This window comes from Anoplolepis gracilipes, chromosome 6, assembly GCF_047496725.1.
Source record: "Anoplolepis gracilipes chromosome 6, ASM4749672v1, whole genome shotgun sequence".
NCBI lineage: Eukaryota > Metazoa > Arthropoda > Insecta > Hymenoptera > Formicidae > Anoplolepis > Anoplolepis gracilipes.
In genome coordinates, this window is record NC_132975.1 from 10,407,898 (window position 1) to 10,424,109 (window position 16,212).

General features: G+C 38.6%; 3 protein-coding genes across 7 annotated transcripts in view; 1 reads left to right on the top strand and 2 right to left on the bottom strand.

The window, feature by feature from the left end:
• The window catches only part of LOC140666435 (protein kinase C-binding protein NELL1), a 67,025-nt gene extending 64,875 nt beyond the window's left edge, over positions 1 to 2,150 (bottom strand). For 2 of the 5 annotated variants that reach the window (XM_072893594.1, XM_072893591.1), the window contains exon 1: positions 119 to 2,149. In XM_072893594.1, coding sequence (XP_072749695.1) covers positions 119 to 524 — 406 coding nt within the window. In that variant the 5' untranslated portion in view covers positions 525 to 2,149. Of the gene's footprint in view, positions 1 to 118 lie in introns of all 5 variants that reach the window. The other 3 variants (XM_072893593.1, XM_072893592.1, XR_012046755.1) reach the window with 2 other exon arrangements.
• Positions 2,151 to 9,382: 7,232 nt separating this feature from the next.
• Positions 9,383 to 12,146, bottom strand: LOC140666445 (uncharacterized). Its single transcript, XM_072893616.1, has 7 exons — positions 11,992 to 12,146; positions 11,654 to 11,884; positions 11,391 to 11,556; positions 11,092 to 11,309; positions 10,848 to 11,015; positions 10,595 to 10,773; positions 9,383 to 10,504 (listed from the first exon to the last, which is right to left on the bottom strand). The coding sequence occupies exons 2-7, from the start codon at positions 11,761 to 11,763 to the stop codon at positions 10,365 to 10,367; spliced, it is 981 nt and encodes a 326-aa protein (XP_072749717.1). The 5' UTR covers positions 11,764 to 11,884; positions 11,992 to 12,146; the 3' UTR covers positions 9,383 to 10,364.
• Positions 12,147 to 12,303: 157 nt separating this feature from the next.
• On the top strand, positions 12,304 to 14,648 carry LOC140666443 (WD repeat-containing protein 18). The gene is made up of 2 exons (XM_072893608.1): positions 12,304 to 12,515; positions 12,583 to 14,648. The coding sequence occupies exon 2, from the start codon at positions 12,624 to 12,626 to the stop codon at positions 13,890 to 13,892; it is 1,269 nt and encodes a 422-aa protein (XP_072749709.1). The 5' UTR covers positions 12,304 to 12,515; positions 12,583 to 12,623; the 3' UTR covers positions 13,893 to 14,648.
• The last annotated feature ends 1,564 nt before the right edge of the window (positions 14,649 to 16,212 follow it).

Genomic DNA, 16,212 nt, shown 5'->3' on the forward strand with positions numbered 1-16,212 from the left:
TCTCCTCTAAAAATTAAAGCATTCTATGAGATACTTCATTCTTCCTCTACAAATCTTTTATACTTAATAGGACTCGGTCGCGTGCAATCGGCAAGGATCTACTGGCATGGTTTCATACCTGGTGAGACGGCAAGCGCGAGGAAGGCAGCTGCGGCAACGACGAGGAGTATCCTGAGCGCATTTCCCGAGCCGCCGAGCCGTCTTCTGCCCGGCCTCCTTTGCACGGCACGACAGCAGCAGGAGTCATCATTGCGGTACACCCTCGTCGTGGAGTCGGACGGTCGGCGGGGTTGCAGATCGAGAACGATATAGGCCTCTTCCTCCTCGTCCTCTTCCTCTTCCTCTTCCTCTTTCTTCTCCTTCTCCCCGATATAGGGCTCTTCCTCGCCGTCGGCGTCCTCGGGCAGGTCGGCGGCCGCCGATGCGCGTCGTCGACGCGGCGATCTTGCCCGGCGCGGGTCGCCGGCACTGCGGTTGCCGCCGCCGCTGCCGGCACGGTCGATCGCCGGCTCGCCTCGATACATGGCCTGCGGATGCAGCGACGACGACGGTGGCCAGCAACGTGCCACCGGGGTCGGCTGCGCTCGTCAACGTATCCTACCCGCGGTGGCCGCGACTACTACACCCACGCCAGTACTACCTGCGGCGGCCCGGTCTCTCACCCCGCCTGCGACACCGTGCGACCTGGCGACACGATCGCTGCTGCGAGGCATTACCGCGACCTGGGCCGTCCGAGCCGAGCCACCACCAGCCCCACTAGGCACACGTAGCACCAACCAACCGATCAACCACTGACTTCCCTTCGGTTTCTCCGGAGCAGTTGTTTTCTCCGATGATCTCTCTCTGTCTTCGGTCTTCGCAGCCTGATCACTACTTCGGGGTATCTTGTCGCGATTAAATTATCTTTACGGAATACTTTTCGCGAAATGATATAACGATGGTAATGATTTCGATAGTACGGATAGTCAGTTTCACGAGGACGCGTTCGGTTTTTTGTTCGATGTCAGGACGACGACCCGTGACAATGCGCCGCTGCTCCTTTCACGTGACACACGTCGTGGAGTGTCACGTAGTATATATCGTGACGCGGGTGATAACGGTGAAGGCCTCAAGGAATCCGCGTATTATATTCGCCTCGTCGGAGGGAAGAAGCCCTCTAAGCGAAAACGCGCGTTGTGTATTAGCGATGACACGCGTCGAGCGCGAAAAGAAAGAAGGGTTCGATTGTCTCTGTCCCTGTCTTCTTCTACACCCTTTCTTTCTCCCTTTCGGCTGTCTTTTCTCCCCTTGTCTTCTCTATGCGAGACTCGACGACCACCTTTGTTTGCACGACGGGGAACGATCACCAAGCGCCATCGAACACCTTCCTTCGCCACTCTTTTTTCTCGAAAAACTAACGATTGACTACCGCAACTCGTGTGTCGTCCAACGCGCCCGGACACTACCACCGTCCGGTAGGAAGTGTCGGCTGCCACGAGGTGGACATCTCTGCGAGGTCTTGCCAGCGGTAGCGGCGACGGCGGTGGTGGCGGTGGTGGCGGTGGTGGCGGCGGCGGCGGCGGCGGCGGCGGCAACAGCGGCGGTAGCAGTACCGGTGGTAGTGGTAGCACCGTAAAGGCGGTAGTAGCGGCGGTGGCAGCTACAGCTGGTGGTGCACCGATGCATCGAGCAACTGCGCTTCGCTCGTGCACGGTGGTCCCGAGTATTTAATTCGGACACGAACAATCGGCAGTTTAGCAGTCGTCTAACAATTGTCTATATAAATTGCCGATATAAAAGGGTTCATTCCCTTTCTCGCATTTATTAAAATATAGTTTACGGTATCGCAACCCTTTCACGACGCGGCCTAGATAGATAATCCAACCCCTTCAGCTAGAGCCTCTCTTCGCGTAGACATCCGTTCTCTCTGTCTCTATATCTATCTCTCTCCTCACGTTATATTATCGCAGAAGAGTAGACCGATCCGTCACCGTGAACTCTCGCTCGCGCACTGCCGTGGCTCTTTCGCTCCACTGACTGGGGGATAACGCGCCGGCTGCCAGCAGGCCAGGCAGTGGCGAAGCTCTCTAGTACACGGCCAGCTACTAAGCAGCACCACGCACGACGGGCAGCTTCACGACTGCCCTCGACTGCCGTAAGTGTGTGTCTGCTGCTCGCCCGTCCGTGTCGTGTCGGCTCGGCTCGGCGCGGCGCGGCGCGACGCGAAGCGACGCGACCTCGCGCGCAGGCGGCGTCGGCGTCGGCGTCGGCGTCGGCGTCGGCGTGCGTCGAGCGGAACGACGACGACGCCGTTAGTCGGCGTAGCTGATGCGAGCGAGCGGACGCCGGCTAAGGCAGAGACGACGGGCGGCTTTCCTCTCGCTCTCTCACTCTCTGGGACCAACGACGGCGGCGGTGGTAGTGGAGGTGGCGGTGGAGGCGGCGCTGCTGCCGCCGCCGCGACGACGACGACGTCGCGATGGTCCCGCGGAGGAGCGCCCCGTCGATGCCATCGGCCTGGGCCGAAATCGATGCCCCGCAACGCGGCGTCTGAAACGCGGCACCCCCGTCGACCTGTGCCACACATCACGGCTACACACACGCCTTACCCCCGGCGCGGGTATACCGGGTGTCCCATTTTGCTTCGGGGCTATAAAGACGCTATTATTCTTTTCTTTTACTTTTCTCGAAGCTTAACAATAATTTAATAATTATTTAGTAATGATTTAAAATATTTTCTTATTAGTCATATTTAAATATAGATATGTAAAAAGTGATATTTAAAAAAAAAATTCTACATCGAAAATTAAAAAAAAAAAAAATATATATATATATATATATATATAGAGAGAGAGAGAGAGAGAATAGCTTAAGAAAAATATATTCCAATCATATCATTTCAGACGTCTTAGATAAATATAAGTAGAATGAAACGTTTCTAAAGTTTGTTTTCCATTTTAAAAATGTGTTTTTCGTTTGCTTAAAAATGCTTTCTGTTTTTAGAAAGTTTAAGTCCTTGATTTTTAGAAAAGCGCGACACACCTTGTATACACATAACCCTAGGTACAAAAGTTCACAAATACTATTCTGTCAAGTAAATATATATCGATCAAATACAAATATATGTACATTTATGTCTACGTGCAAATTTGGTCACGTGTAGACGTGTGTTAGTATTATGTAGGCATGCGGTAATACTGTGTACATTGTCGACACACTAAGGGATGTAGACACAAACAAGCAATCGAAGATATGTACAAATACTCGGATATGTTGAAAGTATTGGATGGGAGAGAAGAGGCGAGGTCTTGCGGAAGAAATTTCCTTCGATTTATCAATTGCTTTTCGCTCTTTAAAATATGCATAGTTTCATTTTACATATTGACTCTATTACTTGAAAAAATATAGAGTAATCCCTATATTTCTCAAACTGCAAAGCATCTGCAAATAAATATGAAGGGGATGTATCATAAAAATCATGCATGCTTTTCTTCTGCAATTTTAAAGTCTCGAATGCAGGATCAATTTAATATATGCTTCTAGATACATTTAGAGATAATAAATAACGGCCCTCTCTTTTTTTCTTTCCAAAAATAAATAATGCGCGCATATGCGGGTAATAAGTAATATATGCCGACTAGTAATATATATCGAGTACAGAGTTTGCGAACAAGTTTTCCTTTTCATTTTTATCACATCATGTGAATATGCATAGGTAGGAGCGTCGATAGGATTTTCTGAAACTATAGCAATCCTGTACGAAGTAACAGAACGCCGAGTAGAGAACATAATGCAACTACATTTTGATAAGAATTGCATGTGCTACTACAAGTTTGTATATAGGACGTTTCTGCTGGTATATCTCAATTTTCACAGATAATTTTAAAATATTTGAAAAATATTCTCATTCAAACGCGTACGACACACAGAATAATATATTAAAAGTAATATAATTTTTTATTTATACGTCTCTTAACAGTAACGTTGCAAATTTTTATATGTGCATTATTATGTAATATATGAATATCTAAAGATCGTAAAGTTATTATTATCTATATCTGATAACTATAATCTTATTTCGCGATCCTTGCAGTCCATCTAATCGATCTACAATCTCCTTTTATCGTTTCGCGTATTTTTGGCAAGATTCTTGCAGCACGTATAAAAACTACTGCTTGCAAAGTGCTTTCGAACTAACAAGGGTATCATCTTTAACCGAAAATTCTTCATTCCATGAAACATTGCCAGTAAACAATATTTGCACATAATTGTGGTAAATTTTATATTTCTCTTCGGTTTGCATTTTTCATCAGAAAAAAATAAACCATAGAATGTCTGATTTGAAATAACAATTTTTGTAAATGTTGATTTGTGTGTATTCGAAAAAATAATCTTTTTTTTCTTTCCACAGCTTCTATTTATATCTTATAGAAATATTATATTCGCCCACAAATTTCGATTCTTAATTGAATTAATATTTAATATAAAAAAAAAATCAAACAATTTTGGCAGCTGATAAAAAATATACTAATACTCCGATAGATTGCACAAATTATTAACGTTCGCAGTGACAATTGCATTTGCCGGCTAAAGCCTTCCAAAATTCGCATGGAATCACCGTCGTACCAGCGGGAGTCAATAGACTGCTCCGTTGCGGCAGATGTGCGTATCGATTTCGGACGTGGTCGATTCGCGCGTGTCCCCGAACGAACGCGATATCGCGCGCCTTGCTCTTTGAGACGCCAGCGGTTCCTCCGTTACGTGCGTATCCTGCCTTCGTGCTGCTTCGTTCACGCACCACGTTGCGGCGGCGTCGGTGGTATCATCATCATCGTCGTCGTCGACCAGCAGGCACACGCAGCGCGAAGCAGGGGGTTTCGCAGGGGGAGCACCTGGAGGGTAATCTACCGCGTGGCCGGCATCACCCTCGCCAGGTGGCTGCAACTTGTTGTTGCGGGACCCCGCGGACGTGTAGGCCTCCTTTCACCCTCGTTTACGTCTCCCCCTTTCCCCTCTCGTCCTCTCTCTCTCTCTCTCTCTCTCTCTCTCTCTCTCTCTCTCTCTCTCTCTCTCTCTCTCTCTCTCGCGTGGCTCCACCACTCATGATTGATCTCCGTGCGTACAGAGATGCACTTATAGATTAACATTTCCCATTTTCGCGAAGTAGCAAAGAGGTCCCATTTTGAAATGGAAAATTGGTTTTTGCAGCAGGGGAAGCGGAGAGGAGCGGTGTAGAAACAGATGCGAGATGGACTACGATTGCGATGGACAGTTGCGGCAAATATTACATTGTATCGCGGCAAACGTGAAATTACACACATTATAATGAAATTTTTTTCCACTTTATCTTTTACTTTTGATGTTTTTTTTTTCTCTTTAATAAAACAAAAAAATTATCGTTTTTGTATTCGATAATAATCAATGTTCCATTGTACTTTCGCTTTTTAACGTCAATTATTTCGTATCTCTCTTAAATCGTCGCAAAAGTAAATAAAAATAGATGGTTGTGGTCGAGGACGGAAAACACGAAGGACAGCTGCTTTCACGCGTCATTTACGGTACCGTTATTCTGAAATATCTCCTCAAGGTACGACGAGGATCACTGTTGTTCGCGTTGAAAGAAATGCATGAATTTTTGTGTCACGCGAGCAATCTTTCCAAAAGAAATGCTTTTAAATCGACACGCGCCACGATGTCCATTTCTTTTTTTCAACTTTTACAGCCGTCGACTTTTCGATTGCTAATGTAAGAAATGTCTCTTATAATATACAGGCGATATCGTCTTTCCTTTTCAAAGTCTAAGATGTTTATATACATATTATATCTGACAACTTTCAATTCATCTTACAATTAATTGTTAACTGCAATATGAATCACTATTTAAGTTAATAATTGTCATCCGAGAAAATACGTTTAATTACTAAAAAATCATGTTTTGTCGCGAGTCGCGTGTACCTGCATTGTCAAAAGTGTGATAATGGAATTGCATAAATTTCCTGTTTTTACCGTAAAAATATACACATGCTAACAATGTATTACAATAAGTATCACTTCTAAATAGGCCATTTATTTAGTAAACGTCTCGATAAAAGCCAGATACATTTTTAATATTAATAATTTAGCGCGAACGAACAAACTTTCTTTCGATAGATTTTCTTTCAAAATTATCTGACAAGCTGAAGCAGTTGACGAGATTCACTCGATTATCGTCGCAACATCCACGCGAAAAAGAATGTATCAAAAATCGAGCGAATACGTCTCTTATATCAGAGAATATCAATGAACAATTTAATTCAATAATTGATGTTTTAAAATTATCCCCGAGTATTTCATGATTTTAATAAATTTATGTATTTATAATACCAGTGTGATGTTAATATATTATTTAATCTCTATATTGACAATTAATACATTTTTAGTATTAATAATTTGTAATTAAAATAGTATTACTAATTAGTATTAATAATTTAGCGCGAACGAACAAATTTTCTTTCGATAGATTTCTTTCAAAATTATCTGACAAGCTGAAGCAGTTGACGAGATTCGCTCGATTATCGTTGCAACATCCACGCGAAAAAGAATGTATCAAAAATCGAGCGAATACGTCTCTTATATCAGAGAATATCAATGAACAATTTAATATCTGTTGCGGCGAATGTGTGAATGAGTAAGATTTTGGCATCATTTTAAAGTGGATCGCATTTTAATCCAAAGGATGAAAAGCATTTCGATCGTCCTTTTACAGACAGTCGCGAAGTGGGCGAAGGAGAATTGTGCGTCGGGGGTTACTGATACATAAGTGGGACACTCGCGAAAGGGGTTAGCTCCCTCTCCTACGCATTGTGACAATAGTAAAACTTGGAACGACATCGTCGTCGGACTTGGCTTCCGGCCATTTCCCGGCTATCGATCCGCAAAGCGTTACGGCAAAAGCTGTCCCACGTGTAATTATTAGGTGTATCGTGTGTATAACACGCCGATTTGCTTCACACACCAGAACCCGGAAGATACATTACCCTTGCTTCGCAAGGATCCGTGAGATTTTTGTGTCGCCTGTATAACTCTGGATTGATTATGCAACTGTTCGATTACCTAACTACGCTCGTCGACGCTCGTTAATTATCGTTTAAAATACTCGTTAAATCGATAATCGATCGTATTCAATATTTTCTGATGAATAACATTGCAAACTAATTGACTAATTCAATAATTGATGTTTTAAAATTATTCCCGAGTATTTCATGATTTTAATAAATTTATGTATTTATGATACCAGTGTGATGTTAATATATTATTTAATCTCTACACATTGATAATTAATAAATATTAATGTATCTCTCTCTCTCTCCCTCTTTTCTCTCTCTCTCTCTCTCTCTCTCTCTCTCTCTCTCTCTCTCTCTCTCTCTTTCCGTACAATCGTGTATGGAAAAGAAATACCGGGCTATTCTTAGCGCGAGATAAATCGGTGTGAACGACTCCAGGTGCATATATCGAGGAAACCCCTCGCAATCGCTCGCAAACCCGTAGCCGGTGAACAGTCAAACACATAGATAGGTATATGACCGGAATCGACCCTAATGCGAGCACAAACGTGAACTAATAACGCTGCTGAAATAACGAAATTGCACGTGACACGTGAAATTTGCAGTCACGTTCTGTTCGCGGTGCATCCATCGACCCAGAAATCTTTTCAACAATGCAAACAACATCAATGTCGCTCTTCTCTCACAATCGGAAACGGTTTTCGTGCTGGTCGTATTACGTGAGACCACGAAGATACAGTAAGATTTGTGTAACTCATCGTCATAATGCGTTTCGGTCAGGTCAGGTGTAAGGAACGGTCCGTGAGAGTCCGCCCTACATGAGTACGACGCGAGCATACGTTTCCACGTATGCGTGGAATCGATAACTGGGAATTAGTCTGCCTGGCTGTCTCCCAGAACTAAATGCGAGTACGCGGCGGGAGAAAAATTTAGTCGATCGCCCTTGGGAATCGACATATTCACGCGAATTCTATTTATTATATACTGTTGCAAATATCGAGAAGAACAGTCGACTATTATATTTTATTTGTCATTTTCCCGACAAATATCAAGTTAAATTTCTATTCAGATAAAACTATTTATGTAAAAGGTGAAGATAATGATTTTTAGTGGGGGTGTTTCTTCTTCATTATCAATATTTTTAGTAGAAAAGATATTGGAATGTGTAATAAATAAATTGTAACTTTAAATAATAATAGTGATGCTGAAATAAACCTTTCAAGAGAAATATAAATTATAAATTAATCAATTTAAAATATTCTTTAGAGTGTGAATAATTTAATTCAACGGACGATGAATGATTAATTCAAATAATCATATTGAAAAAAATAAATATTATAAATAAATAAAAATAAATATTTATAAGACAACTTTAAATACATACCCTGAACTATACCCTGAACTATGAATTAACTAAAAATTGTTATGCAGGTAAATTTAATTAGAAAAAAAAAAGATTTAATTAATTATTTGTTTTTCTGTATCTCTGTGGATGATTCAGCAATGAAATATTTAAGAGCTATTCTCTCAACTACAAATTTGCCTATCAATTTTTGAAAAAAATATAGTTTTTCTAATTATCGTAATTATGAAATATACTCGAATAGTATATACATTTTTGTTTGAATCATTTCTCACAAATATTATAGTAAACTATTATTAGATTCGAATATATAGAGTTAATTATGAGAAGCTGCTAAATTTTAAACCACCCTCGCTTTAAGGCACATATACAAAAATACGTGTCTCTTGTTTCTAGAGATACCTTATCTGAAACTAATTTGATAAAAAATCTGGAGAGAAACAATTTTATGAATCTATTCTCAATGGCCCATCAATGTGAACCCTCTTTCTCTCTTTCTCATTTTCGTTTGGTTTAATATACCATATGCGCCCGAAGATATTGCACCCACGATGAACACACGCGTAAAGAACATTAGCTGTCAGGATAGGGGTGGTAAAGTAAACGCGGCAGAACAAACGAAAATGTGCCCGCACAAGAGACCAGTCTGCGAGAAAGAGAGAAAGGGAGACGGAGACAATGTCACTATAGCCAGTACCGAGGATCAATACGTCACGAACACGGTCACAACTATTCGTGCATACATGCGAGGCTGCGCCCATACTGAGACCATCACACATTCTGAGATAACTTCTGTACACACACACACACACAGATTATATTATATATTATATAATCGTGTACATCCACATATCACCAAAAATGAGCTGGCTCGCTTCCTATACGTGATACACAAGATCGATCAAAATGTCGCGAAATCAAAAAGTATTAATTACATTTATAATATACGAGATGAATTTAGATACGGAACGTATCGGAAATCAAAACACGTACTGTCTTTCCTGAATTTATAAAATTTATTCCCATATATATTTTTTTTATTACACTTGGCTCTTCTATACTGAATATTTGCAATGTTTGTGCATTCTCATAAGATACAGATGTATAAATCTCTTATTTGTTAAAGAGATTTTCTTTTTATACGTCGCGATAATGTAAGATTTCCAAAAAACTATCCAGATTTTTGTTTGTTATTACTGTGTGCAAGTTACAATCTTTAATTGCGATTAGAAGAAAGCCTTTAATAAAAGTGGTATAATCTTTCCTTTTCCCTAATTCGTCTGTCACCTTCTAGCTGTATTTTTATTATTAAAATCGTTTTCAGTTGCTTAAAACTATATTTCTTAAAAAATGTATGACAATTCTACAGTAAAAATGTCCAAAATTAAACGTTCAAATCAGAAATTCTTAATGATAATTAAATAACTAAATAATCCTGAGTCAGTGCAACTGTTAAATAAAATTAAAAAAAATTCGAAGCACGTGTATATACATACACATAAGCCTGACCTAAAGATATAAAAATAACACTATGCTGATACATTTAGTACGTAAAAAGTATTTCTTATCAACTATTTTAAGCCCACTGATAATGCCCATTTGTAATACAATGATGATTTGGTTTCATTCTCAGTTTGCTGATGCAAATAAAATTGGTAACTGACATTTTCTATTTGAAAATAGATATAAAACTGCTACCATATAACTAAAAAAAAAAAAAAAAAATCAAAAACATTATTTACCTCTTGTTTTAACAAATGTGATACAATATTTCGAAATAATTACAACTTCGTAAAATCATAATTTTGTTTTAGAAGTGAGATTCTTTTTCTCTTATACTTTTATTCATTTTATTTTTCCTCAAAAATCTTTTCTGTAAAATGTCAGTTGCCATGTTTTATATCCTTCCATTTTATCATATCGCGCTTAAAGTTTATCATAAAACTCACAGCACAAGTATCTGCTTGATACAGGGTTTTTCAGTTGAAAAAATCTTCAACTTCTGCTAACTCTCTTGCTCGTGCTTGTTGATGGGCCCAACGAGCTTCTGCAAGCTTATCACTTAATCCCCATTTGTCATGATACACGCGTTGACCGCAACTTGGACATTTCTTACCCCCTATAATAAAAAATTAAAAAATAAAGGAAAATTTTTAAACCTTTCACTGTAACATGATAATTTGATATTTAAATAAAATTCTTGTTTTACCATGGAATGGCGGAGTCTTCATGTATTTTACGAGACATTTCAAGTGGAAAAGATGACCACAGTAAAGTCTTTCGGCGTGAAAATCTGCATGTTCGTCGATTACAACTTCTTCTGGGTTTGCTGGCAAGCATATTACTTTGCAATGTTGACAAGGTTCTTGTGGAAAAGCTTTTACAGTTCTGCACAAATTAAATCATAAAATTTAAAACAAAGCTATAACTAAAAAGTATACTGATGTAAAAATAAGAATTACTTTATAAGAAAGGAAGCAACTTTGTTTAATGATGGCGATGGAGTAAATGGTTTCTGTTGAGCTTGTTTCTTCAATGGTTCCTCGACACATTGTCTTGCTAATTCTCTTCCTTGTCCAACTAGATAGCGTTTAAATAATGGTGGAAAATTTGTATCAACATCACCAAATCTGCAAATGATATAAAAATTAGTACCATTGAATTTTAATTTGCTGTTTGAATTTTACAGAAGAAAATTAAACGTACATCACGCAACTGATGGGATAATTATTCGGAATTTCAAGCTTGGTCTTAAAATGATATAAACCTTGATGTAATGTTAGATAAATATAAGAATTCTTCTGCTTCAATTTTAACTCGTCCTTGTCTCCCAGAAGTTTCTTTAAGGTTGATATTTCATCGTAGCAACAAATGAGAGAATTCTCCTCGATAAAATTTCTGATAAACTTTAAAATCAGCAGTACCTACAAGAGAGAATTGATTTATTTAGGCAATATAAATTTTATGTGTGACAAATTATTAGCTATAAATCTAAATAAAAGAACCTGAGCTTTGTTCAATAAACGCTTGCACTCTTTTTCACAGACTTCTGTTAGTCCATCAAGTAGCTTTGCAGACAGAGTTTTGCTTTTTAACTCGATAAACAGTGGCGACGCGGGATAATCCTCTCGGAATTGGATGCACACGACGAGTTGCTTGAACGATGTTTTCCTACAGGGTAAGAAGGTCAAAGAATGATGAAAGTACAATGATGACAAAAGGATTTCGATCTTAAAAGTAATAAAGACACAATGTAGAGTTTTCTTACGTTATTTCGACGCGAACCATGCTCCGCACACAAGAGATGAGGCGGCTTCCGTCAACAACATTGTGACAGAGCTGAGATACTTCTTGCAATTCATCGTCGATAAATCCCATGAGCGAGTGAAAACGAGTTGAGGAGAGACGCCCCGATAGTTTTGACGCTAAGAAAAAGCAATCTTGGCGAAATCACGATGCAACATAATCTGACTGATTCGACGAGTTGTTTCAATTCCAGCTTAAACAATAACAAGGCAAATTTTATGTTGATGCAGCCGTGCTGTTGCGTCACAAGCAATTAATCAAGATGGTCAAGATCGCCTTTTCGACTATTATTTTTCTCACCTTTGATGTTTCTGCGAAGCCGCGAATTTCAAAGCCGGTCAAACGTGCCCATTAACAAAAAAAAAAAAAGTATGTACTCGGAAATTTGATTTCTCTTAGAAATGTCATGTAATGTATACTATTTATAAACAGCTCCGTTTTCGCTGATAGTACATATATAAATATTTTCCGATACGTGCGGTAGTCTATGTCGAAAAATATATAGCTAGAGGATAGGGAGCAATTAGGAAGTGAAGGAAATATAGCGTGCGTATATTGGCAGCCTGCTGTCTAGAGTGTGGTATTTCCTGCTACTGCTACTGCGCATGTGCAAAGAAAGGAGATCGGAGAAGGAAGATGGCACAACATAACCTTTGAATTCTAACCTAGTCTGTGTATGTTCCCCACGTGTTTGGTGACGTGAATTTAAGAATTAACTGAAGACGTGAAACTGTATTCCAATAGACATATTCATAAAACGAGAAGAGGAACAAGAGGAGCTTAAGACGACATTTTTCCAAGAAAATTATGAAATCAGAACTCAGGTAATTTTCACATTCATAACCGATATACCAATCTTCTCCGTCACTGTATTTTACTATGTTTTTCTAGTATTACGCTGTTACACTGTGTTTTAACCACGAGACTCTAAAATGTCACGAATAACCGACGCGAAGGAGGTAATTCTGACGAGTGACTCCACCGGGGAAAGTTGGAGCGCCGCGGTATGGGATCCCCGGAATGGTTCTATGTTGTCCGTGTTCAAGAACGCGGCAGCTCTTGGAAATCGCACTCTTCAGCTTCTGAGCGATAGCTACATATTAGGCGCCGATGCCACGAAACCGCGTTTACACATCTGGCCACTGAATAGCCCATCACCTTTGCCCAATATCCATCTGCACATGTCGGGTAAGGTGAATGCCCTGACTTGTACACCAAACGGTTCCTACATAATTGCTTCGATAGACCAACAACTATTCATCTGGCAAACTTGTACCGGCAGATTATTAGCCAATATAGTCAGGCATTATCAGCCTATTAGCTGTCTGGCAATTACCAAGGACGGTTCGCTGTTTGCTAGTGCCGGTGAGGATGGTCTCCTGTTCGTATGGTCTCTCTATAAAACAGTGAACAACAAACAAGATTGTTCTCCCATTCATACATTCTCTAATCATGATATGCCAATCAGAGATATGCTTTTTGGCTTTGGTGGCGCTCGCTCGAGATTATATACGGTCTCGTTGGACCGAAGAGCCAACATTTACGAGATCGGTAGCGGAGCTCTGTTGGTTTCATTAATATTTGAAGTACCACTCACAGCGATCGTTGTGAATTCTCGTGAGAGCGAACTCTTCGTTGGCAGCATAACCGGTGATATATTCCAATGTAATCTACACGAACCGCCACGTCAAGTCGAGAAGCACGCGACAAAGGACGAGGAGACAGCTGTGTTCAGCGCTCACAAGTCGCACGTCACCGCCCTGTCGATATCCGTAGACTGTCGCACTCTGCTGTCTGGATCTACCGATAAAGCTGTTCACATCTGGGATATTGCTAGTCGGCAGGTGCTCAGGACGATTGAGCACAAGGGGCCAGTTACAGCTGCATTTTTTGCGAAGGGGTTCGAAAACTTTCGTGCTTCTACTCTCGAACCGCGCCTGGAGGTGCGTAATCTGCAAAGGACCTCGGAAGACGACAAAGATTCGAATGACGTTATCCAAGTCATTTCTAGAGGACGAAATCCGGCAGAAATTCTGGACTTTCAATCCTATGTGGGAAATACTGTTGATTCTACAGAACGAGAGGAGTTGTTAAAGCAATTGACGAATTTAAAGAAAGAGATTGAGAAATTGAACAAGATTAATGCAAACTTATTCAAGTATAGTGTCACACATGTCCTACAAGAAGTGAACGATGAATAATGGACGATAGATAATAAAGATTTTTTTATCTTGGAAATAGAAACTGAAAATTTAATTGTATCTTACAGGTTTAAAAAACATATACGTACATATATATATAAGATAGAGAGAAGTATCAGATACCATTTTTTCTTTATATAGAAATATATACATTATCTTGTTGAAAGATACCAAACAATCTCCTACACATTATAAAAAAAATACACACACACACAATTAAAAAAGCAAAAAATTAAAAGTTTTTTTTACAATCAAAAGGATATATCTTTATTTAAATTGTAAATTTTTTTCAATGAATGCAATAAATGTACAAATACTTTTTTTATTTTTTTACTATTATTTTGTTGTATTTTGTTTACTATTTATTGACTATTTTGTTATTTTATTGTATTGTATTATTTTATTTTATTACTGTTTTTATTCTATATTATTTCTTTTTTTCCGCGATATTCAAGGTTCATGATTCCATTAACGCCAAACGAGATTTTGTATTTTATCTTAGGTTGAGACGTAATATTGCGAGATATATTATATTTTCGTACAGTTATCTGTAAAGGGCGTCACTAATTATTTTTACTAATTAGAATATTAGAGCGGAAAATAATTTCTTTGGCGGATGATTTGCCACCTCCGAATCGAGAAATGATGTTGCTATTCTTCATCTCCTTTTTCTTTAGAATATAATATTATAAATAACATTCTCTTTTTCTAAATAATATAAAATAGATAAGGTAAAAATGACATTTTACTATCAAATCTGACTAATTTTTTTTCTGACAATATTATGTAAAATGTTTATAAATACGAATAGAATGAGCTTCGTTTTCTCGCTGGTCTTTTCACGAAAATATTAAGCTATACATATTTTTTTCTCTTTTAATGATGTAAAAAGCACACAAAATTAGAATACGAAACCTTTGAAAAAATCAATCATTTTCTTAATAAATAAGTAAATAAATTCGTTAAATATATGTACACGCGCATACTCCGTATTCCTTATCTATATCCCTATATCCCTACGTGTACATTTAATTAGACAGCGAGTTAGTTAAATGTTAGATACGATCTTCATCGACGCTCCTTTATATTTAAATGAGCTTGTAGGCGCATACAAATGAAACGCTCACAAGAACACTATATCTGTCACAGATAAATTAATCGTGAGACAACATCGCATGCACATTGTCTCTTTGGGTGAGTCAACGAGCTACAGGTTCGTCTAATTTTCAGTTACATCGAGTGAGTTTCAATTGTATTGATCATTTCACATTTATCTATTTTTTGTAAAAGAAATTTATTCGGAAATATCCGATGGCACAAAAAATATATAAATTAAGACGGATTAGTGTTATAAATTCTTTGAAACTGAGAAATGGCTTTACCAGTATTGGAACCTTTTCTATTCATAGTTTTAGTGTTCGATAAACAATCGCAATGTATCCAATGTGCATAAACGAGGGAACAACGCAAAAAAAAAAAAAAAAAAAAGAAAATATCACGCGAGCACGTTCACGTTCGGGAGATTATCCTAACTTTGGAAAATCGCGCTCGATGTTCAGAAAATGTCACGCACAGTAATGCATTGTAATCTATCGCATGATAATCGCATCACGCGTGTACAAATCTATATATTATCCTGCATTGTAATCGTGGCCTCCTTTTACGCCTACGTCAGCATTGACCGAATTACTATAATTGACACCTCCACATTTTAGCTAGGAATGTTCAAAAGTGCGTCTAGGGATCAATTTGTTTTTTGATGAATAGGGTTTCCATCCTAAGAGTTGCGTAATACATCAAAATCAACCGCGTTATGAAAATTAATAATATATACTTCTATATTATACATTGTCCATAAAATGATGGTTACCATTTATTTGACATAATATATAAAAATAAGAAGGAGAAAAAATATTAAAAATTTTCACATTGAGAAAAGGAAGGGAAAATATTGTGAAAAAGATAGAGGCTCTTGGGCTCTCTGATAAAAAAATATCTATAATGAAATATATTCTTTGATTTAACGACATATTGAATCGATATGATTATTATAGGTAAATGTACGTAATGTTAATAATTTTTTTCTTTGAAGTATAGCAATAATTGTTATTGAAACTGATTTATTATACATTGAAATCACCGACAATATTTCAAAGATAATGTTTTGCTAACATCTTTGGTTTGACAGTATATACTCATCAATATACACAAATGTTTGCAGTTTCATTACATATTTGATTGGATAAGTAATTTGATCGTTTTTATAAAGAAATAACTTTATCCATCCTAAAAATTTTACAAAAATTTGTAGTAAATCAAA